Here is a 24,149-nt window from a genome sequence, read left to right as displayed (position 1 = left end):
TTGAAGTTCACATTTTCTGTGATTTGTTTGTGGGAAAGAGAAAGTCACCTTCATGTCCCAAAGCTATGGACGCTATCGACAGAGTGGCTGAAACACAGCTGGCAATTCCTCACGCCAACGTGTGAAACTACAGAGAGCCAAGAGGAAGATGCATTAGGGCTGTGTTACGGTTTCTAGAGCAAGTTCTGTTTCGAATTCCAGGTGAAGTTAGGCAGTGCACATGTTACTGGGGGCTGGGGAGTTGGGGGTGGTTGTGATTGTGGCTCAGGAACTGCAATTAGAAATAGATCGTCATCTCTCTCCTGCTGGAGACCTTTGCCTGAATTTAGCCCCTGATTAACAGAGCCTTTCTTTCCCTCCCTCCGCCAAAGAATCTCATTTCTAACTAATATATTCTGCAGGTGACATCCTGTCTCACAGGGTGATAGATTTGCTTTAATTCAGGAAAATCAGCCCTAGACGTTGTTCTACATGAAGTTAACAGACATTAGGCAAGATGGAAGGTCATATCATTCAACTCACATCACTGGCTCGATCTCCAGAGACACGAGCAGCCTGGAAGGGGAGAGCGTCTATTGTCAGCTTGTAGCCTTGAGCACGGAGATTACGCCAAGACTCCTGGTATTTTGCCTACAGTAGGAACACATGTAGATCTTCTTAAAAAAAAAAAAAAATGACATGTTTCAGGGAACAAAGGCTACCCCTTTCATTTGTAATACAGTGTTCCAGAATCGATCCCTGATGAGTGAAATCTCTCTCTTTTGCGAAGACCATCTCATTAGCACACACACTGTAGTACGCACCGACGCATTTGGGCACGACATATTTGTGAAAAGGTATATATACTTTGAGTCTCGAAAAGACCTTTTTTTAGGTTTCTGGGAACACCAGAAGGGTCGCTATGAGATGCCACCCCAGCCACAGACATGCGTGGCTTCGGAGAACGTTCGAAGCTTGGCAACAAGAAAGGCTTACGTCACTCAGATTGGCTGCGTTTGCTTTCGCTCGGACCAGCTCGGGCAGCCCCAGGGTCAGGGTGTACCGGTGCATTTCATCCGCTCCAGCTGCTTTATAGAGGCGCTGGGTAAAAGAGAAGAGAAAACAAGCAAGGAGACAAGGCTTTGGTTTCTGCAATGCTAGAGGTCCCTCGTTTGCGAGTGGGAGATAGGTTCCCGGAAGGCCGCTCGCTGGGTCGTGGATACACCTGCTGCCTTGGGGAAGAGCTTTCTTTCAATAAAGACAGTCTTTCATGAGTCAAATTGAGTGACATAAAAGGAATGTGTAAGGAATTGCAAGTTGCTTTTGACGGGGTTCAGGACAGGTTACCCCGGAATATGGAACCTTCAAGCTGAAAATGTGAGACACAGCGGGGGTTAGAAGAGCTCTTCCTTCTCTCCTCTCCGGGCGCAGGTCATGAGATCCTCCCGTGAGAGGCACCCTCCCTACACCCAGAGGCACCGAGCATCCGTCTCTCCGAAGACGGAGCGCTGCTGAGAGGAAGCTGAGTGAACAGACCTTCCTCCGGGTTCCCATTCTTAACTCTATCACATCTGCCCATGACTTTCCGCTCTTCATCAAACCTCGTACAAAAACGTTCAAGTTTAATTGTTTCTTCTGGTCTTCAGCTCCTTATAAAGGTTCCCATATCGTGTAAAACTTACATTAAATAAACTCGTATGCTTTTCTTTTGTTAATCTGTCTTTTGTGACAGTATCCCCACTGAGAACCCAAGATGGGGAAAGAAAAGATGTTTTTTTTTTCTTTTTCCTCCCTTACACTTTACTCAACAATAGGCGGAGGAAAGAAAAAAACATTTACGAACACCATTAAGGTTCTTCTCATTATTCTCTTCCCTTGAGGATATAGTATAAAGACAATAAATACTAAGATCTGGGAAATTTAGGAGAAGCTCTTGCTGGTGGAAGAGAGGCTCCCAAGCCCTGTTCTGCACCCTTTCCTAAAGCCCCAGCTCCTCCCATGAACGAACTCACGGCAGTGTTGCCCTGGAAGGCCTCAGCTGATTCCAGAAACACCTATTCTCATGCTCAGAAATGGGTCTGTGGCTGGGGAGTTCTCTGAGGCCAGAGGCACTGCTAGCCCACAGCACCCAGCTCCTGCAGCAGGCAGAAAAGACCCCAGAGGAACTGAATATTGTGAACGTCGCTACACAAGCCTTTGGGGGCATTCTTCTCCCAAGCTGCTCTGTCTTACTTTTTTCCTTTGGTGAGAGTGGAACCTCACTGCCTAAGTAGCCAAGTCTCAGCTGACTTCCAGAAGAGTCAGAAGGAGAATTTTTAAAACTAAGGAAGATGCCAAGTTTAATTCTCTGCCAGGCTCAATTTCTATTTCAAACTTGCAAGAGAGCCGCCAGAGGGGCTGGAATGATGCTCTGGTGCCATGAGATTCCTTCCCCTGTGTGCCCCTCTGCTAGAGACGATTCCATGAAGTGAGTCCACAGCAGGTGAGGGGAGGAGGCAGAAATTCCAGAAGGCTGACCCATAGCACACCACATGACCGCCCTTGGGTTACCACCCCGGGTAACCACACACCCTCCCTCTGCTGATCATCAGAACGAACATACGTACACATGCGGTTAGCCAGTATGTGCCTAGACAGAACAGGTGAGCGACAGATCAGTACATCTCAACGTCAGCGCACAGAGGAAACCCACAAGGATCCTGCTCAATGACCTTGTGGATTCTGTGGGTCTGGGGCGGGGCCCGAGTTGGTGCTACTAACAAGAAGACCCCAGGAGATGCTGGTGCTGCTGGCCCATGACTGCCCGTGGAACCAGAGACTAAACCTGATTTCCAGCTCAGGCTGCCTTCCTTCTGGAAAACGTTTACATTCCGTTTAGGGCATTCTTTCCAGACTTCCGTGCAAACACGTGTTCTTTCTCTCAGCCCCAGACCTACACATATTCAGGCGTATTTTGAACAATCGAGCAGTTTTGCAAAAGCCCATTCTAAAGCCATCCAATTTTACCTCATTGGTAATCTGGTTGCTGAGTTTTGCATGAAGGAGGCTGGGCGTGTCTGTCACTGCTGTGTACTTGAATGACTGGGGATGCTGACGGTATTTACTCTGAGGGAAGAAGAGGACGGGATAAGGCACAAAAGCAGAAGCGGAACAAGTGCTATAAACACAAAACCTCACTTGTCAACTGCTTGTCCATCCCCTGGAACCCAATCGGACACCTGCTCTCACGATCTCTGTGAACGTGACCATTGACATCCACGTTTTGCTTCCAACCTCTGCTCACGGGAGACCCAGAGGTGCTCAGCTTTGGGGGTATCCCAGAAACAACTGTGCAGCATATATATATATATATATATATATATATATATATATATATATATATATAAAATGCCCGCATTCCACCCTGGAGCCCATGGGCCCAGGCCTCTGTGTTTCTTTTAAAGTTCCAAAGAGGATTCTGACGCACCCACCAGGTTCAGAAACCCCTCTCTTTTGAGATTTCACTGGAAAAAGAAAGCACAGAGTTCAGTCTAAACTCCCACGGTGAGGCCAGTTCCATTTTCTCGGAGCTTCTGATCAATGTGTGAGCCCACATGACACTTCCAGTGCCTTCCAACATGCCCTCCTGTCCTCGCATCTGTACGCATGGGGAAGTCCCGGAGCCCTCGCAGGTGTCAGTAAGATTCCTCACGTGCTCAAAGAGCTTAGAATCCTAGTCTTCTGTATTTTTACTACGAAATTATCAGCAAGCTTCTATCCATCATTTCCCGGCCACCAGAGTAGCACCGTTGCCTAGACTGTTAGTGCTAGTCCCCTAAAAACTAAATGAGGGAGGTAGGAGTACCCCCATTTGACTGATTAAGAAGTTGAGACAGAGAGGGCAGGTGAGAGGCTAGAAGTCACACAGCCAATGAGCGCTGGCCTCGAATTTCAGTCTCCCTCCCTGTTGGTCTCCAAGGCCTGCCTTCTTGTCATTGTACCCTAGGAAAGCAGATCTTAGGAGCCAATGAATAATTCTTATGGGTTCACCAAGGAGCCGGCTCGATATTTGCAAAACTGTGTTAAAGGACATCCATTTGGAATGGAGAATCTAGTGAGAAGAAGGGCCTGCCGAGAGATCATGCTGTGAGTGGCCACTGTTAAGCTGGACATCTCTTTCGCTCTAGCAGTGAGCAGCAAGCTGAGTGCTGAGAGGGAACCTCTACCATGGAAACAGACTGACTCCCATCACTGGTCCATCCGGGATCCCTGGTTACCTCACTGATGAGTTCGGACGCTTTCTTTCTCCCTTCGATCTCCAGCGTGCCTGGGATGACACAGGGAACGCCTCGCATGAAGTTCAGGTCTGACCGGTACAAATTCTGTAAGAAACAACACGAGGCATCAGAAAAGCCAAACTCATGGAACACGGAAGCGAAGAAAAAAACCGAGGACCCACAGCAGGGCCACATCAGAATTAGGACGCCAGGGCCACGCCAGTCTCTCCGGAGAGGTCCCCCTTGGCACACACACGATGCCCCTCGGTTAACGCTCATCAGGGAAATAAAAACATGGGTCAGGACAAAAGATTTTTCTGCTGTCACTTGTCTCAGAAGCTACAGAGGGACAGGAGGCGGGTTTTTAATTCATGTGGGCTATCAGAAAATTAACACCGGAGTGGATTGTGGTTAGGAAGTCAGTCGTCTTGGGGCAAATGTGGAAATGATGATTTAACAGGTCTTCTAAAACAAAACCCAGCAGCAGAGGGCGGCATTAACGAATCATGGGTTAAGAAAGAACTAATAAATGAAGCCAGAATCATCGGGCACAGGCCTGTCTGAGTCTATCACGGGTAGGCGCGAGTGTGTACACCTGAGTGATTTGGGCTGACAGTTTAAAGGGTCCCCAAATTCACTCCCCTGCAGAGTCACCAAGGTGTCCCCCCCCCCCCCGCTTCTTGCCCTGCCCACCCCCACCCCCAGGGCGTGCTGTCTTCCAACTGCTATCACAATGAGAGACAGCGCAGGCGAGAACTCTGCTCAGGCAACACACGGGTTCCAAGTGGAGCGTGGCTGCTCCCTCGTTCCTGCAGTGGCTCTGGGGTTCCTGACAGTTCATGTCATCCGATCAACACTGCACGCAGCCGGAAGATTCAAAGGGATGACAGACATCCCTCATCGGCGCACCTCTCCGCTTCCAGCCCCTGCCAGCCCAGGAAGCAGTCTTTGTACGGTGTTGTGCTTTCCAGTCCCTGCATGTTAGTTGCACACCCCATCCCAGGGAAACCCAGCAAGCTGGGAAGTAAGGCGAGCACTGAACAGGATGCCCCTGCCTGTTGAGAGGAGACATCCAGGCTCTCTTTGGGAGTAAGGAGATCCTCAAGGCTTCCTAATATTCCCGGACCACCTCCTTCAGCAAACAGGCGGCATGAGCTTGAAATGCATGTGGGAGGCCCATCAAGGCCTCTACAACTCCCTTCAGGGACCCAGGAAGGATCTCTGGGGCCCGAGGTCCTGCCCTCCGCTGGACACTCTCCTCTGCTTGAAGTGGGTCTGCTCTGACCCACCCTCTCCCAACAGAGCATAGGCTCCCGCAGAAAATGGGCAGCTCAGGAATGTACTGAGCCCCATAAAGAACCCCCGGTCTGAGCTGAGGCCAGAGACAATGCCATTGGCAAATCTTAAACATGCAGACCTGTGAACCGAGGGCATCTTGGTCAGACACCATTTAAGTTCGAGCCCCACCCCCTTCTCACTGATGGTTGTGTGACCTAGGGCAAGCTACATTTCCCCCTCCTTTGAACCTCACTGTAATGTACCTTTAAAATAGGATAAAGACTATTGACTTAGGGTTCCTTTGAGGTAGAAATGAGATCATGCATGAAAACATAATGCTCAGAAACAGTAAATGTTTCCTGCTGCTGTTAAATTCGTACAATCGTGCTGGGCAGGAACTTCGGGCAGTATTTCCAAAGAAAACCCGGGTTTAGGAATTCTCACCTCCAGAGACCCCTAAAGTGCCAACAGGAGCTTCATGGTCATGATCATGGTCAAATTTCAGCTGATGGAGCCCCGAGAGAGACGCCGGGTCTCCTTACCTCGCTCTGCAACTTGTGAGCTTTCTTGGCACAGCTGAGCCTCAGGTCTTCGGCCAAAGAAGTGTACTGGGGGAGCGGGTGTCTGTAGTCCTGGTCGCTGGCCAGGACTTGAGCCTTCTTGGCATGCACCAGGGTTACCATGTCCAACGGCAGATGGAAGTGTGCCTTTGAGAGTTCAAAGCCTTTCTTGTAATTGACCTAGAGGGGCAGACAGAACAACAGCGCCTGTTTCAAAGCCACCATTTGCAGAAGGACCATCAGGGAGAGTGGTGGCAATGCAGTTGTCCCAGGTAGGCAGGGGAGACAATCCTGGCCAGACCGGTGGTCCCTTCCTGCGGGGACAGGCTTCAGAAGTGGGGACCGGGGCTAACACTCACCACCCCCAGCTCCTGGTGGTCATTCTGATTTGGATGATGAAGGCCCATGGCTCCCCCAATTGGAGACCATACAAAAGTTCAAGAAACAGACATAATGTCAGTGATTCCCTTGCGCGTGTCTTTAGATCTTCCTGTCTTCCAGAGGGAAGAAGCTACAAGGCTAACCTGGTTTTCTCCCTGTCACCTACTAGATTCTCCCCGTCACCCTCTCAAGTTCAGATTTTTGACACCAGGGATTGTCTACTCGGGTGAGCTTGTGAAGAGCTTCTTCAAAGCATTAGTTGAGACCTCCTAAGAAGTCTGGGGGCCAGGAGCAGTCAGGCCAGCTCTGAGGGATGGGTGCTCCCAAGAGCCCAACATGCATGCTGAAGGAAAAAAGGAGAGGCCCATTCCAGACCATGAGCCCCACTGCAGTCCTCAGAGAAGCTGTTGAAAGATCAATGAAACTCACTCCGGACTTTCTTGGAACTCTGATGCATAATCTCCCCTTCCTCCTTCCTTCCCAGCGCTCCAGCTACCCCTCCCTAACCTCCTGCTCCCATCTCCATAAATCCTCCCCGACTCCCAGCATAAAGCCAAGGACATGTGGCATTCATGTCCAACCCCACACTCTTAGGTCAGTTTGATGGTCAAGTGAGGCTCAACATGCAGAAGGGCTTGGTCCTCTGTGACAGTGGATCCGTCAGCCAACTCACAACGTGTGCAAGGGGACAGCGTGTATACACTCGTGCCGGCACCCAGGAGAGCGAAATCAAGAGCTGCACACCCGGATGTTTCCAGGGGCCAGACAAGTAGCACCGGGGAGTAAAGCAAGAAGTGGCGGGGTGGGGGGGTGGAGGGGAGCTGCATGACCAGGGAAACAGAGATACAGAGATCCCTTCTCAACAGAGCTCTCCGCAGTCCACTTCAACTCTAGCCTTGAGGGGCCCAGGCCCAGCTTCTGGCCAGAAGTCTAAAACTTTTATGTGAAAATTTCCATTTTTAAAGGTCTGCAATCAATTTACTCTGTAGACCAAAGAGAGTACTTCTGCTGTGCAAATCTAGCCCACAAGCCCCCGTTTGGGGCCACTGGTCAAATCACAGAATGCCCAGTCCCAAAGGGAGCTAAGTCTCTCTTGATGGAGGAAGAAGCGGAAGCCCAGAGGAGCCAAGGGATCTAACAGCGACACAGAGTTTGTCTGGACAGAACCAGTGGCCACAACCAGAAGGACCAAGGACGTAAGCTGGCTGGATATCATTAGCCGGGGGTGTGGGGGGCCAGCTCCACCGTATTTTCTCCCACTTACTTGGCTCTGCAGCGAGTTCGCATACGCTGAATGTGCAAGGCTGAGATCGTCTTCCAAGCTCCGGGAGCCAAGCATCTGCCCTTTCATTTTCTCAAATGCCTCTTTGTATTTGTACTAAAGGGAAAGAGAGCGGGAGAGAGTAACAGCTCGGGGACAAGGGACACGGAATGGGAGAGGTGGGTATTGGGCGAAAATGTTTTGTTCTTTTGACAGTGACTGGGTGAGTTAAAAGAAGCGCGGGAGTCGTCAAAAGGCCCAGTCTTTCATATGCAAGACTCCCAATGACTAAAGGGCTGGGTATGAAGTGGCAGGACATGCTAGCACTTGGGCGGCCCACGCTGGAGGAAGGTGGGTGCATTGTTAGCAGTCTCTGCCCGCGGACTTGCTTTAGGAAAGTGCCTGGCGGAGGGTGCATTTCATCTGCCCGGGGTCTGGAGTTACAGTCCGGCATTGGGCTTTGTACCCGGGCCCAGGGATTTTTTTTGTTGTCTGGTCTGTTCTTTCTCGCTGGTCGTTATCCAAACACCCTAACACAGTCATTTGGGAGAGCAGAGGATTGTATCCACAGGCAAAAGAAGGCAGGGGTGAGGGGCAAAATGCAGTAAAAATTGGTTAGTATTAAACATTGACACAGTAATGGGGGTGGACGCTCACATCACTTATGATTTCGCCAGAAGCCTTTGCTGCCTGGAACGGAATGGCATCCAATCTCAGCTTATAGCCACCGTCCCGAAGTTTGCTCCAGGATTCCTTATAACGTGTCTGTTGGGAAGATGTCGACAAATAAAGACGTCAGGGGATCAAATTCTCATTACCGACATGGGGATCTGCTTTGTTGTTGGGTTTTCTCCCCGCACACCCCCGCCGCCAACCCACCCCCCTCCCCCCTCCGTTGAAGCTCGAAATCATGGTGTCTTAGCAAACACCAAGAGTTGGATTCTGCCTCGTGTCCACCATGGTGGGGGTAGAGCCTCCTGGGGGGGAATCCTTGGAGTCAGACAGACCCACATGTCTCTAAATAGGAAGCAGCAAGTTATAAGGTTGAGTGTGCAGAGCTCTTTACGTAAAATACAGAAAACTCAACAGTCTCTATCAAAGGACGGGGCGGGGGGATGTTGCTGATCACGATCCTGGGAGGGTAGGGTCTCTCCTTGGCAGAGCCACTGGATGCACTATATGCTGATGCTTCCATATTTCAGCCACTCAGTACAAATGCCCTTCATACTAAGGCAGTTTTCCCAGTCTCCTTCTCATAAATGGGCTTGACTCTTCTGCAAGACAACCTACCTAATCTGCAGAGCTCCGTGCCAATGGAGATATGACACATTTTAAGATGGTGACAGCAAAGCATTAAACTAGGCTCCAGGCCCTTCTGAGCCCAGGCTGTTGTGCCCCGCCCAGGCCCCCTGGTCTCCCTAATTAAAACCAGGACCCCTTCTATCCGCCTCACCTCACTGATATTCATGGCATTCAGCTTGGCCAGCAGGACTTCAGGGAGGTCGGCTGTCTGAGTGTAATGATGCTTTATGTTTTCTCCTTGTTCCCTGTACAACCTCTGTGGACGAAGAGAGGTTCTGTATTAGACCCGGGAGCCTCCTCCACGCAGGCAACAGCCAAGCTGCACTCCCAGGGACAAGGGTGGGGTGGCTGCCCCCTCCCCATAGAGACAGGATGCTGGGTGCCGCTACTGAGATCTCACAGCCAGCACGGTGACGTGCACCTCATCCCCTCCTGAGCCCCCCTTCCCAGCTCGGGACAAGACAGGCTAAAACTCGCCTCTCAGCAAACACTCTCCACTTGTAGCATCTGCTGACCGTGGGTGAGCAGAAAACGAGATCTAGTTAAACCTTAGTAAATCTGTTATGCCCTATAAACCCTGAGAGGGCATCGAAATCTAGAAGCACAAGAGATGGCTCTTCCACAGGTGAGGTCTGCCCTGGGTCAACTTCAGCCCTTGTTCCGTCCCCTCATCTCAAGGATTCTTGTGCTAATAAATGTCCACTCGGTGGGTCTGGGGTCCTAGCCACCCAGAACTCTGATTTGGGCTTATGACATCCTCGTAGAGACGACACACGAAGTTGGCATCGACCACCGGAGAGAGTTGCTAAACCAGCCTTTTCCATCCTAAATCTCATTAGTGTGTCCAAGTTTCTCCGTATCGCAGCAGTGCCCCCTAGAGTCGGTTAGGGTAAGGAAGAAGCGGGTGTTGTTTTCCTTCATATAAAAGTTCTTGTTTGACCATCTGTGTTTCTCGGAATTCAGGTGCTTCTGCTGGGCTGCTCATCAATAAATTATAAATTCCTAAACCTGTAAGTGTGTAAATCATCCCATAACATGTTCTGACAGGCACTGAGGACATTTCCAAGTGCCTGCTGAATAAGGCATCCCCAGAATAATGTATTCAACTGGGAAGCAAGAGAGATAATCTTAAAACTCCTCTCCCATTAATTTTTGTAAATTTTACTTATGGCAAGTTGAACAGTTTGAAGATATTTCTAAGGCGTGCCTGCCCTGCATAAGGATCTGCGGGCCTGTCTCAATAAAATCAGCCAAATGGGGTTGATCCATATCCTAAAGTGAGTTTTTATAGGATCTCATGGTTCAATTTAGTCCCCAAAAAACACTGTGCCATGAGGGCAAAAGGCCAGATCTCAGTTCCACACTATAAAAGGAATTTGGGAAATGACTTCAAAGTTAGTCTTACGTACACAAGACCCAAATCGTTTTCAAAGTCGTTAGGGGAATTCAGAGAGCGAGAATTTCTGCCCTTGGGTCCCAAGGAGTCCTAGCAGGGCTGAGTCTGCCAATTACCAAGAATTTGGGCCCCCAAAATTTCAGTTCTGAAAATAACACTTCAAAACAAGAAGGACAGGGGGAAAAGGCCCCACCACAGACAATTCTTGAAAACATGCAAATGGAAAGATAGGAGAGCATGGGGACAGCAGGGTGGTGGAGCCCCACTTGGCATCCAAAGAGCAGCAACACCCCATTTGCATCCTAATGAGGAGGCACCCCTGCTAAGGTGTGTCTCGGCAAAAGGACAAGAAGTTCCTTCATCCTTAGAACAACAGAAGGAGCAAGACAAGAACCCCTCGGCTTCAATCGCAGTGTTGAAAGAAGAGCCCACTCTTAGAGTCATAATGTATATATATTATCACTTACATCCACTGCTTGGGTATAACTAATTCTGGCCTGGACCATCTCCGGAGTGTCTTTAATACTGGTAAACTTCAAAGCACCTGGATGCTGACGGTACTTCTTCTGTTGAGCAGAAAAAGATCAAAGCTGTGAATTTTGTGCTGCTCTTTCATACCATTTGAAAGGGAAAATCATAGGTTGCTTGAGATTAGAGTGAATTTGTGAACATAATTATTATTCGGCTTCCTCCATCTTTATATCCTCGGTGCCTTCAGGTTAATATTTGTTTCAATTTAAGAATAACCTCATGTCAATTAACATTAAAGTATTTCTACTGGGTGCAAAGAAAACATCGCAAAATTAGGCTATTCCCGTAAAATACTGCGGGATGCACACTTAGGGAAGGATTCTTTTTATAGGCTTCAAATACTGTGTCACGGTTGTTTACATATCTTAGTTTGGGTCCCCCAAGCAAGAAGGAAGTCACATTTATCAATTGAAGCATCCCGTTTTCCTTCCCCAAAAGGACACTGCAGAGATCATCACAGTCAAAACCCTTGCATTTAACAGCCAATGATATAATAATTCAATCACTTTAGGACCCAGTTAACACAAGCAAGAATTCTTTAAAATGTTACAATAACACAAAGAAGACCACTATTATTGAAAGGAGCCATCATACATTTTGAAAGACACTGGGGGAAAAAAAAAAAGAATTACAAAGAATTCAAATGCTGGCAAAGATCTAGATACCCCATTCAGATTCAAAAAGTCACACTTAATTAATTCCTGTTGTTTTTTTTTTAATCCAAATAACATTTCCAGAAGACTAGCACAGTTGCTATCTCAATGGAATTATAAAGTGTATCTTTCCGCAAATTGAATAGTTATTTTATAAACACTTCCTCATTTATCAGGTTCCATTTTTGTATCCTGTTTTGTTTAAAGCAGATACAGTTCAACATCTAGCCCTCTCTGTTTTGTCACCTGTTCTTATAAATAAAGCTTTATTGGAACACAGCCGTGCTCATTCATTCACATGGCAGAGTTGAGGAACTGCAAGAGAAATCTTGTGGCCTATAAAGCTGAAAATATTTACTATTTGGTCCTTGACAAATAAGGTCTGCCAGCTCCTGCTTTAAGTGATAGACGTGTGTACATTTGTGGCTCTTTCAACAGTGTGTGGCATTCTGTCTGAAAATTAAGAGGTCAGGCAATTTGACACTAAACTGGAAATGTGCCAAACTGAAATGAGATGATTGGGGAAAGTTGCTGAAGGATTTTCTTGCCTGACTGAAGTTGAGAACTGGTATTAAGTGTAGAAGATAAGCACATTTGTTGAGTAGGTTTGCAAAATGAGGTGGAAAATTAAGCCCACCATGGGATAAATAGTTCCAGAAAGATCCCTTGGGTGCCAGACTTAGATGCATGAAGGAATCATCTTGAAGTCTAAATTGAGTGTATAATTCATTTTTTATATCCTTTTATGAGTGGGTCCAGTGAGTTTAGGATCATGAGTCCTCAAACCTAGATGTTTGCTCCTGCAAGTTTCTCAAAATCATCCTTTTAAAAGGGCCTTTCCTCAATCAGACTGAATTACTTAGGGTAGTACAGTAGCCACAGAGCTCCCAGGGTCTTCTAAGGCTTGCGTGTTGACTAATATTCTGAAAAACTAGGCCACTCAGACGGATCCTACTTTCAGAACCCACTCTGTGACATGTCAGAATAACCTCCCCCAGGAAAATATCAACGCTGGGCAGGTGTGTTTGAAAAAACAACTGAGGGGTCTTTCTGTTTTACCTACTCACTTAGTAGGAAAGTCTTCTCAAAACAAGGTCCCAGGAGACTAGTAACTAAGGCTACAGGTTTTCCTGGGGCTATGTCATTGTGGTCTCCCCCCGACCCAGAAAAGTCTAGAAAAACCAGATTACTCTGAAAGCAACTAAAAAAATTCTCACTTGCCTCCTGAGCAAATAGACATGAACAGAGGGGAACTTGGGTTGTTGGAGGGTGTGCAGCCATGGTGTGAACATGAGGCAAGGACCACTCCCTGGCCTGTCTAGTCTGGTGGCTCTCTACCTTTGGACAGAGTCTGGAGACATTTTTGGTTGTCACAACCAGGAAGAGGGTGCTACTGGCACCTAGAAGGTAGAGGCCAGGGGTGCTGCCAAACACCTCACAAGACTCAGGACAGCCCCCCGCTCCCCCAAGCCAGAGTTTTCAAAATGTCAATAGTCTTGAGACTGAGAAAACTTGATCTAGTCTTTAAACGATCTGTTTAGCGAAACTCTCCTAAAATATGAGCAGACGGCTCTTTTTAACACGCCGTGACACCTTCGGGTCCAGCCAGGGAGGCTACAAGTAGACAGGAGTGAGATTTAAATAGAAATGAGACCCCCCTCCCCAATCAGGAGAGACTCAAGTCACATGCTCCACTCCACGTGAATATTCAAACTGTCTACACTGTAGCAGAAGGAGAAGGAGAAAATGCACAGAAAGTCACGAAAGAGCTTTCTGGGTGCAATAAATGGGTCTTTTCCTCATCTCTCCCTTGTTGCTTCATTAAAAAGGTAAGTTGGTGGGTAGCAATTGAGCTCTTTTTTGATTGTTGTTACTATTCCTAATACCATTTGTCACCAACTTTGTTTTTGCCAGGGCTTGGTGGGCCCCTACTGGTGTGTGTTTGGTATGCAGTTTCCCCCTAATTACCAGCCCTTGTCTGGGTTTCCAGGCCTTTCATGTAGCTTTGCCTTTTTCTTTGCCTTTTGAGTGGAAATTATTTTAATTTTATACAGAAATGCCACACGCCTAGTGCAGCCAGGCCTGTTGCACGCTGTCAGGAAATCTCACCTCGCTAATGAGTGCTCCTGCCTTCTTCGCCTGCTCCACATTTAATGACCCGGTGGCGACCCAGCCCGCGCCTTTCATCCACCTCACATCTGCCCTGTATCGGTTCTGACAAAGGAGAGAGGGGAAAAAAAAAAAAAAAAGAAAAGGCAGGCCATTGTCGGTGTGCAGACATTTAAAGGGCTATTAACGGCGCCCAGATGTCGCCTTGGTGCCAGCTGAGTCAAATTAGATGCCACTTTTGTCTTATCCATTTCTGTACAGTCACAGGTAGGGCTCCAAAATGTCAATTAATTTCCCCTGTAATTGGAGCATCCCGCCCCCCCCCCCCCCGCGCGTTAGGCCCCGCCCAGCAGCGCCCGGGGTGGAGCGGGCGGGCCCATCCACCTGGTCCCTCATTAAGGTCGCGTGTCTACCTCGGGCAGAGGAGCGTTCTCATTGTCTGCTTTCCCGGTTCCTTGCTTAAAATGACAAGCGGGGGGAGAAGAAAATGAGAATTCACGACAGAACCCAGGTGGGGAGCTATTGGAGGGAATTTCACAAGACAGCCGAGGCTTCCCACCGCGCCGGATTCCTTCCTACACCTCGGTGTGGCGCGGGGTGGGGGGGGGGGTCTCATTTCTTTACTCGCCATTGAAGGAGTCGTTTTCATGGAAAGCCATTTAAATGGACACTTGTCTAAAACGAGCATATCGCCCATCTATCCGGAAACAGCTCGACCAGGAAGGGGATGTCAGCACTGCCCTCCCCAGCCCCATGTGGAACAGCCAGGTGGGGCGCACAGGGAGAAAGGGGAGGGGGGCTGTGGGGGGTTAACGTGCTGCCCCTGCAAAGGGACTGCCAAGGTTGGAAGGAGGATGGGAGATGCTGTCCCAGAACAGGCCACAGTTAGGAAGGTCACCCATCCATCCGCCCCCTCCACAGTAAAAGAAGCAGGGAAAACGTAGGCAGAGCAAACCCCAGGAGAAGAAAGCCCCTTTGCGATTTTTCTGCGTGCTGGTATAGGATCTAAAGTGGGCAGAGCTGGAATAAAAGTCGAGCCGCTAGGAGAGGGAGGATGGGTCCGCCCTGCGATCCAGAAACAGGTATCTGGATGTATCCGCTATTGTCTGGGGTGGCTCGGGCAAACACTGGTGGGGGCACTAGCACACGTGAACACGTGCACACACGGAGCTTACATCACTCTGTAAATCGTACGCCTTCTTGGCCCATTCCACCTTCATGTCCGTGGGCAAAGCAGTGAACTGATAAGATGCTGTCTTGTAGCCGATGTCTGTGGCTAGATGCTGGGCCTTGCGGGCGTGCGCGAGGTGGATCATGTCCAGGGAGACGTGGCACTGGGATCTGGTGTCCTCGAACCCTTTCTTGTACTCGAGCTCACTCTGCAGCTTGGACATTTGCAGCGAGTGACTCATTTGTGAATCGCCCCGGGCGTCCTTCGCCCCAATGAGCTTCCCCCGGGACCTCTCGTAATCTTCCTTGTACTTCACCTAAATGGGAGGAAGAGAGTGGAGTGTCTTAGCATCTCCTAAAGCCGTTGTTCGCTTTCAAACAGAAGGCACGACAGTTCAAACACAGCCACACAACAGAATGTTATTAGAATTAGAGTCATAAGGAGTTTGCCTCTTATCATCACACAGTAAACTAAAATATTACTCGTTATTTCCCTTTTCACCTCAGCTGCCCGTCAGCTCAGAGCTACACTGAAGGCTCAGCTGCACTACAGTCTTTTCCTAAGTTCCTGGAGACATTCCGTCTCTTATCTCTACTCTTCAGCCTTGTTTTTTCTGGCTTTAGTGTTGTTTTTTGTTTTTGGGTTTTTTTTTTTTTAACATTTTATTTATTTGACAGAGATCACCAGTAGGCAGAGAGGCAGGCAGAGAGAGAGGAGGAAGCAGGCTCTCCACGGAGCAGAGAGCCCGATGCGGGGCTCGATCCCAGGACCCTGGGATCATGACCTAAGCCGAAGGCAGAGGCTTTAACCCATTGAGCCACCCAGGCGCCCCATTCTGGCTTTAGTTTTAAGTGGCCTGCTGCTTTCAAAAGTCACTTTAAATACCTTCCTGGGAATAGTGAAAACACCATAAACAGAAAGTCTTCATGAAATGAAGAAGACACAGAAGAGCCTAAGCATGATTGCCGTTAGAGAAAAGAGCTCGGATGACACAACCGAAGCCCACAGAAATATGCAGGAGTGTGGGGAGCACGTGTGAGCACACCGGCTTGGAAAAAAATGTGAGGCCAAGAGTAAGAAGGATCAGAAGGAAAAAAATATGTGTGGAAATGCTTTAAAAACTGTCACAGGACACAAGCATGTGGCAACCTTTTCAACATGATCAGGAGACCTGGGCTCTCCTGTCCTCTGTGCCAGCTACAACAGCAGTCTTTACTGAACCCTCACTCTGAGGTGAGCGTGCGACACCCCCCCCACACACACACACACACATACTCCAGGCCTCAGAGCGTGTCTGCAGACCAGGGCTGCTTGGTGAGCTCTTCCCAGGTGAGCAGAGAAGGAGCTTACGCCAGAAGGTAGATCGACCGCGCCACCAAGCCACTGTTTAGCTCAGCTGATATCTCCATATATTTATAGAGACAAGTACATTTATGGGTATGCATCTATTTCGGAAGCCAGACTGTTTGATGAAGTGAGCGGACTTGGCCTTACATTCTGGCTTAGGCTTCTTAGCTCACATCAGACTCCCAGCAGATGGCTTTGGACGACGGAAACTCAGTACGCATGAAATCGTTTCCTTTCCTCATAACTGCTTCGCAACTGCCAATTTCCTGATGAGTTAATGGAGAGGCGCAAGGTGGCACAGCCTTCCCAGAGTCACAATACTGAGAGGGGATGGAGCGAGGATTTTAGCGAGGTCCACCTGCTACCAGAGCCTGTACTCTTAGCCAGTGACCAGCCACAACGTCCTTAGATAGTCCTGGAAGGTCTCTGGGCATCAGTTAATCTGTCAAATAACCCATTTAGATCACTAGTCTTGCTACTACTACTACTAATGCTTCCAGCCATTAAAAACCAACGTGTGGCAGGCAGTGCGCTGGGCATCATGTGGCGGTCTCACTGCAAAGTCGTCACCTCTCTCCCCACTTCACAGATTGGACCCTGAGACTCAGCTGAAGAGCCTGTGCAGACACGCTCTGACTCTCCCGGATGGAAAATGGCAGCCTTCATTGAGCACCGACTCACCTCACTGGCCAGGTCCCTGTTGGCTTTGGCTGCCAGGAAGCCCAAGGAGTCGAGACGCAGCTCAAACCCTTTTGCCTTCTGGTTTTCCCAGCTGCTCTTATACAGTTTCTGAGGAGAGGCAGGAGAAAGAGATCACCCTCCCGTGCGAGGGCTTCCCCGGCCTCTGTAATGCTCTCTCTCAGAGGCCAACACTGACTGGCCCTCCACAGCAAACTGGTACCCGCAGTACCACCGGACCTCCTTGTTCCTGCCTCAGGGCCTCCTGACACAGGGATTCCCTCAAAAGAAGCAGAATTCAAACTCCAGAGACCTTGAAAAATACTAGGAGTCTTCAGGGAGGTCTCAAACACATGGCAGTGGTGCAATGTTTCGAAACCCACAGCAACATTTCTGGAAGGTCTGTTCCCCACCTCCGCCTACTCACACCCCAGACCAGCTGCTGCTGCATTTACAGCTACTACCTCCCTTTGTCTTCCTGCCCCCAGTCTCTAGTCCCCCTGGGTCTGTCCTTGCTCCTCCTAGCTCTTGTCCTGCCCCCACCTGCAGATTTCAAGTTCCTTCCTCTGCAAGTCTTCTGCTCTTTCTATGTGTGTGAATTGATTTAGCCTCTGTTGCTCCTTCTAATTCTCCCCTCTACCTATTACAGGGACCAGGACTCCAAGGACCAGGTTGCTGAGTGTGAGAGCTAAGGAAGGCCTCTCCTAGCAGACAGAGAGAAGGAAACTGGGACCATGCATGCTTTTGTGTCTAGGAGTAATAGCTACATTGTCCATACTCCTTCCAGGGATTTCTGTATATTAACTCACTGAAGCCTGTGACAACCCAATGAGACAGGAACTAGTATGACCCTGATTTTACCAACGGGACAACTGAGCACAAAGAACTTGCCCAAGGCCACATATGTAGTAAGTGGTAGACCCAAGGAGCAAACCCAAGCAGTGTGGCGTGAACACCTTGAAGCCTCACTTGCTTATCAATACTGATGCTAATCAATACTAATGCTGTTCTAACTAGGACCAGCAATCACCACTGCCTCCTACCCTGTTATATTCTCAGTGGTTCAAGACTCCCACCAGCTCTGTCCTAGGGAAGGTGGTCCTTCCCTCCCCCCTAAGACACTGGCCAGGATCAAGATCTGCTGGATGGGCTATTTACAGTGCCCAGATGTGTGGAACCTCCGTTGACACCCCAAGATGGTGGGTGGACTTTGTTGCCCAGGGCTACATGGGGAAGCAGAGGCTACAGCTGCCCTCTCCCTCTTGCCATACCTCACTGAGATTGGCAGCGTTGGCTCGGGCCTGTAAGAAGAGAGGCTCGTCTTTGCTGATGCTGTACTGATGGACAGACTGCTCGTTTCCTGCCTTATAGGCCACCTGTTGGGAGAGAGCCCTGGGTCAGGAGCAGGTGGTGTGGGGTGGGCTGGCATCACGGACACGTCTTCAGATCTGCTTGCCGTCTCTGTGACTTGCACAGGCAGTCCATTACAAAACGGCCCAGACCAGCCACTGGCCAGCAGAATCCAATAAAGGCGGCTTCCGGCAGGAGGGGTTGAAGGCAGAAGCAGCGGCAGTAGGAGCTGAGAACCAACACCTCCAGGGTTTCTGTTCCCACACTTCTGCCATGAGAAGGCATCAACCTTCCCAAGCTGTTCCCACCTACGCTGCCCACAGCCGCAGGAAATAACCCCCCAGAGGTCTTGGATGAGCACAGACTCCCCAAAGGAGAAAAATTAGAAGCCCACCCCGCCACCTGCACCCCCACCATCAATCCCAATAATCCCAGTGCATTCACAGGGGCTGACCCCCAGGAAGTGAGCAGTGACCCGAAAGTCAGCGTCAGTGGGCGTCTGTCTGAACGCTCCGCTCTCTCCTGCTCTCCCTCCCTCCCAGCCACCCACACCGCGGCTATCTGCTGACTCTGAGCTCTGTCGATGGCACCTTTTCTGGGACGTGTACTTAGACCTTTAGGAAGGAAGGCCAGTAAGGTCCTGGCCCCATTGTAGCAGCTCTGGCACCTGCTCTGTGGTGACCTGGGGAGGGTGGGGGTGCGGCTACCGAACACTGATGTGTAAATAAGGCACATGCTGTTTCATTGTACAGCCTGGAGGCCCCCGGGCAAGCCAGGCCCAGCCTGTCGAAAGCAAAGGCTCACGGTTCCTAGACCTCGCCTGGGCCCAGCCTGCGACACGGCGGCCCGGCAGGGCTGGGGCAGCCCGGCAGGGCTGGGGCAGCCCGGGACTCACCCCGCTCTGCAGCTCCTGGCTCCTCCTGGCATGCTCCATCTGGGAGCTGTCGGCCACGCTGGTGAACTTCAGCTTATCCACCCTCTGCCGGTAGTTTTTCTGTTTCCAAAGAAAAGGGACCCTGTGGCATTCGGATTTGGCTGTCCCCACCCCACACTTGTGCCCACGACCACACGCGCGTTCTCAGCGACGCCCCCATCTTCTGGGCGGAAGCCCTCCCGCGGGGTCTGCAGCCCCATCGGGACCCCACAGACCTGACACAGCCTGCTCTGGGGAGCTTCTCTTAGCTGCTGGTCCTGAGCGAGGCCCTGAACTTCTCCCCCCACTAACCCTTATATCCCCCCTTGTGCCCCGAGATGCATCCATCTTGTAAATCGAGATCTGGCATAGGAAAGTGAGACCGAGGGAACTGGGACTTCACCACCCAGAAGACGGAGGCCAAAGCTCGCCTCCGCCTCTTGCCAGCTTCGTGGCCTTGGGCACGTCCCTTAATCCCCAGAGCCACTCTGGCCACAATGGTACGAAAAATAGCAGCTGCCCCACTGCGGGGAGGGGCAGAGGTTTCGCGGCTCTGCTTTCGGTAAGGGCAGTCTGGGGGCACAAGAGTGTTCACATGAGCCGTCACCGGAGCGCGCGGTGCTGTCGCGACCATCCGAGGAGCCCCTGTGCTCTAGGGAGAGGACATGTTGGGGGTCGCGGACAGAGCAGGCTGGCAGCCTGGTGGGATTCACCCTCACAGCTTCTCCGTGTTCCAGATCACTGAGGTCTTGTCCTCCCGGGGTCCCCGCCTCCCAGCCACAAAGTAACTGGCAACATTTCAGATGTGCTAATTCCGTCTCCCCACAGGGACTCCTTGTCCTTCCCCGAGGTTGGCTCCTTTGGCTTTTCCACCGGACATGCCAAAGTTGACGGGAAAGGAGGCAGCTGAGCATGGCGGACTGAAGCTGAAGCTTCGCGTGGAGGGGAGAGCCGAGAGGAGCAAAACCCCGGTGCTGTCAGCAAGAGGGTCATGGGGACCAGCTGAGCCCAGAATAGGGTTTGGAATATCGAAGCTTCCAAGTGTCCTCCCTTGAGGAAAAAGAAATTATAGGGGCGCCTGCGTGGCTCAGTGGGTCAAAGCCTCTGCCTTCGGCTCAGGTCATGATCTCAGGGTCCTGGGATCGAGCCCCACATCGGGCTCTCTGCTCAGCAGGAAGCCTGCTTCCTCCTCTCTCTCTCTCCCTGCCTCTCTGCCTACTTCTGATCTCTTTCTCTCTGTCAAATAAATAAATAAAATCTTAAAAAAATAAAAAGAAAAGAAATTCTAGAGACAATATTCCAAAGGGACTTGTTATTCTCCTCTCTCGTTCCAGTGCGTTGAATGGGAAAACTTCACCACACAATTGAAGGAAGTCGCATTACCCTTCCATGGTGGGAAATCCCGATCGTTCCAGACTCTGCCTTTGGTCAAATCGTAAGAACTTAACTGAGCAGGCAAGAGTCCACCCTGTACAGGGCACAATAGAAATATAAAACAGGAGAAAAGGCTGCTATCTTCCTGGCCCTCAAGGAGCTTAATAACTAGTAGGCACAGGACATCAGGCAGAGATGGGAATTCCCGAGGATGGAGGTCAGCCAGCTGGGTCTCCTCCCCAAACCTTTATCCAAGACACACGGGGCTTTGTTTGCTCCACCTGGAGTTGAGCAGGCTGGAAAAGAAGCTAAAGTAAGAGGAACCCTAATGTGTCGTTCACTTTTCTCTACCTTCCTTATTTCTATGTTCCAACCCTTAGTGTGTCTGTGTCTGAGAGAATGATGAGCAGGAAAAGTAAGATTAATTTACAAAACGTGCTTTGGGGATACAAGACCACTTCGTGGGCAGGAGCTGGGCCCTCAGACCACACACACCGGGACAGAGCTCAGCTCTGCCGCCTGCTTGAAATGTGACTCTCCATCTCTTTCCTTATGAAAATGAGGATATTGATAGGGTAGTCAGAGTGTCTACTCCCATAGGGCGGTTGTGAGCCATATGTATGTAATGCACTCAAAGCCGTCAAATAACGTCATAATTATTATCGGCCCATGAAGTTCAGCTACATTATCACTATTATTACCATTTGCAAGAGAGATGCCGACTCAGCCTTCCCGATCCTAAAACAAGAGTTCCCTTTGAAGAGCCCAAACAGAGTTCCTGAAATAGTCAAACTCACTTCCAAATGAAATGCCCTTCAAAAGTCCTCCTCTGCCAGCTGCCAAAGCCAGCTTTACATGGTGCAAAGAGAAGCAGAGGCTTAGGGCCGCCGGGATGCTCTAACATTCTCGGTTTTACCCGAGAGGAAGAAGATCGGAAGGTTCGAGAAGCTTGCCCGGAGTCTGCAGTGAGTGTAAGGTACCGGCATCATGGGAACGCTGACCTCGGAACATCAGGTTCTCTGATTCAGGAGGAATGGCACGCACCTCCGTGACAAACACATTTCCCCACGTGCCCATCGACTGAGTAGGACCACCCTTCCGAATTTTTCTTTGGATGTCACTGCTACTCTATGTAAACCAGTAGGCTGCTTGCAGACACCTCCCCAGGATGGGTAAGGGCGTGGAAGACTACCCAGCGTCAGGTGCCAAAATGAAGAAGCACTCCTCTGAGTCAGGCCCCAAACAAGCACGGGGCTTGGGGAGGGAGAAGCAGAGGGAAAGATGGCTCTCAGGGTCTCGTGGGCTGAGAGCCACTAGAAGCCAGAGCCTGTGCGCGGGTTACCTCGCTGACCAGCTCCCCAGCCTTCTTGGCCTGTTCCAGATTGAGACTTCCCTCCGTCAGCCACCCGGCTCCTTTCATCCATGCTAGGTCGGCCTTGTACTGCAGCTGCAAGGGAAAACCCAAGCTATAATGGGACACAGGGAGGCAGATGGGGCAAAGGTGACGGCAGACTTAGGGGAATCCCTACTCTTGCCTTGGTTTTCTTAAAAGAACTGTCCCCCTACACTGTTATAGTCAGACACAGCACTCTCCTTGGGGCTAAAGCCACTGGGCCCACCTCATAGCATGTTCTGTCTCAGTGCTGAAACCCCACCACCGATGACAAAGAGGGCTTTTCAGACTTTTTCACCAAAAATCTTATCTACCAACCCGCTAAATTTCCAAGATTTACTTGCCATCTTCAACACTGGCTTCTTCCTCTTTGCTCGGCACCATTACCAGCACATCTTGACTCCTGCAATAGCTCGGGGCCCCAGGTCTCCACGCTCTAGCCTCTGCTGTCCTGACTAATATCCACAGCTCTACCTCCCTGCCCATCCTCCCTGGGTCCAGCCCCTCTTGGCAGCTCTTCCTGCTCCTACGAGTTATATCATAGACTCATGCACGGGTTCCAAATCACCCTCAAAATGTCCCTGTACTCAACTGCAGGAGTGGCAGGAGGAGAACTGGCAGTGAGGGGGGGCTCACCTCACTCTGGAGCCCATAGGCTTTCTTGGCCCACTGGGTCTTCATGTCTTCAGGCAGTACGGTGTATTCGTGCAGCTTTGTCCTATAGTCCAGGTCACTAGCCAGAGCTTGGGCCTTCTTAGCATGCTTGATGTGTACCATATCCATGGGGAGGTGAAAGTGGGTCTTACTCTCCTCAAAGCCTTTCTTGTATTCAACCTTGAATGTTATCAACAAGGCCATTATTTGAAGTCTGCCTTTGCAGAAGTGATTTACAACACAGGAAAGAAGCCTGGGCTTTCATGAGGAATTGGCAATGCCACTCATCTATCAGAAAGGTGTGACTCAATTTCTGGGTCTAGAAGGGGACAGTGCTGGGGAACTATGGTTCCATACTACTTTGTCTCTAGGAGGAATGCCTCTCACCAATATTAAATCTTTTTATCTGACTGATCCAGGAGGAGAAGGCTCTATCCAAGGTTTCTGTAGACTCTTTAAGAGGCAGAATGACAAAGCTTGGCCTCCAGACCCGGATGAGCCTGAATTCAAGCTGGTCTACCCCTTGCCAGCTGGATAACCTCTGGAAAGTTACATCACCTCTCTAAGGGCTCATGTTCTCAGAGGACTATTGTGATAAGCAAGCAAAATAGTAGTTGAAATCTACCTAGTACAAGGACTGGCATAGAGAAAACACCTGAAAAATGTTCACAGTGAGGATGACAATGACGATGGTGGTGATAGTGATGATAATGATGATGGTGGTGACGATGGTGGTGATGGTGGTGATGACAGTGGTGATAGTGATGATGGTGAAAATAGTGGTGACAGTGGTGAGGGTGATAATTGTGAATATGTGTTAATGGTGGTGGTGGTGATAGTGATGGTGGTGATGGTGATGATGGTGATGGAGGTGGTGATACTGATGAGAGTGGTAATGAATGGTTATGGTGGTAATGGTGGTGATGATGATGGTGGTAATGATGGTGATGATGGAGATGGTGGTGATGATGATGGTGGTAGTGATAGTGATGGTGATAATGATGATAGTGATTATAGTGAATATGTGGTGATGGTGGTGGTGATGATGGTGGTGTGGAGGGTGGTCATAGTGATGGTGGTGGTGGTGATAGTGACAATGATGGTGGTAGTAGTGGTGATGGTGGTGGTAATGATGGTGATGGTGAAGGTTGTAATAATGATGATGGTAATGATGGTGATGGTGGTAATGGTGGTGTTGATAATGATGATTGTAATGATGGTGATGGTGGAGATGGTGGTGGTGATGATGATGGTAATGATGGTGATGGTGGAGATGGTGGTGATGATGGTGGTAGTGACGGTGATGGTAATGATGGTGGTGGTGACAAGGATGATAGTGATTTTAGTGAATGGGTGGTGATGGTGGTGGTGACGGTGGTGGTGTTGAGGGTGGTGATAGTGATGATGGTGGTGGTGGTGGTGGTGATGGTTGTAATAATGATGATGATGGTAATGATGGTGATGGTGATAATGGTGGTGGGAAAGGTGGCATGCTACAAAAGAAGCAGTATGGTGCCAGTACTAAGAGTCCTAGGCTCTAACACTACCCCTCCACCTTTATCA

General features: G+C 49.9%; 1 protein-coding gene across 6 annotated transcripts in view; it reads right to left on the bottom strand.

Annotated features, from left to right (window-relative positions):
• The window catches only part of LOC101684561 (nebulin related anchoring protein), a 69,435-nt gene that overhangs the window by 14,992 nt on the left and 30,294 nt on the right, over positions 1-24,149 (bottom strand). For all 6 annotated transcript variants that reach the window (XM_004763833.3, XM_004763835.3, XM_045068467.1 and 3 more), the window contains 16 exons: positions 22,569-22,766; positions 21,882-21,986; positions 19,148-19,246; positions 18,174-18,278; positions 16,906-17,013; positions 14,882-15,193; positions 13,707-13,811; positions 10,881-10,979; positions 9,169-9,273; positions 8,373-8,480; positions 7,719-7,832; positions 6,056-6,253; positions 4,236-4,340; positions 2,986-3,084; positions 976-1,080; positions 523-630 (listed from right to left, as the gene is read on the bottom strand). In XM_004763833.3, coding sequence (XP_004763890.1) covers positions 523-630; positions 976-1,080; positions 2,986-3,084; positions 4,236-4,340; positions 6,056-6,253; positions 7,719-7,832; positions 8,373-8,480; positions 9,169-9,273; positions 10,881-10,979; positions 13,707-13,811; positions 14,882-15,193; positions 16,906-17,013; positions 18,174-18,278; positions 19,148-19,246; positions 21,882-21,986; positions 22,569-22,766 — 2,073 coding nt within the window. The remainder of the gene's footprint in view (positions 1-522; positions 631-975; positions 1,081-2,985; positions 3,085-4,235; positions 4,341-6,055; positions 6,254-7,718; positions 7,833-8,372; positions 8,481-9,168; positions 9,274-10,880; positions 10,980-13,706; positions 13,812-14,881; positions 15,194-16,905; positions 17,014-18,173; positions 18,279-19,147; positions 19,247-21,881; positions 21,987-22,568; positions 22,767-24,149) is intronic.

Source organism: Mustela putorius, unplaced genomic scaffold (genome assembly GCF_011764305.1).
Source record: "Mustela putorius furo isolate JIRA1106 unplaced genomic scaffold, ASM1176430v1.1 tig00003909_pilon_pilon_pilon, whole genome shotgun sequence".
NCBI classification, from domain to species: Eukaryota; Metazoa; Chordata; class Mammalia; order Carnivora; family Mustelidae; genus Mustela; species Mustela putorius.
The sequence above is the reverse complement of the archived record's forward strand: the minus strand, read 5'-3'. Positions and strand labels throughout refer to the sequence as shown.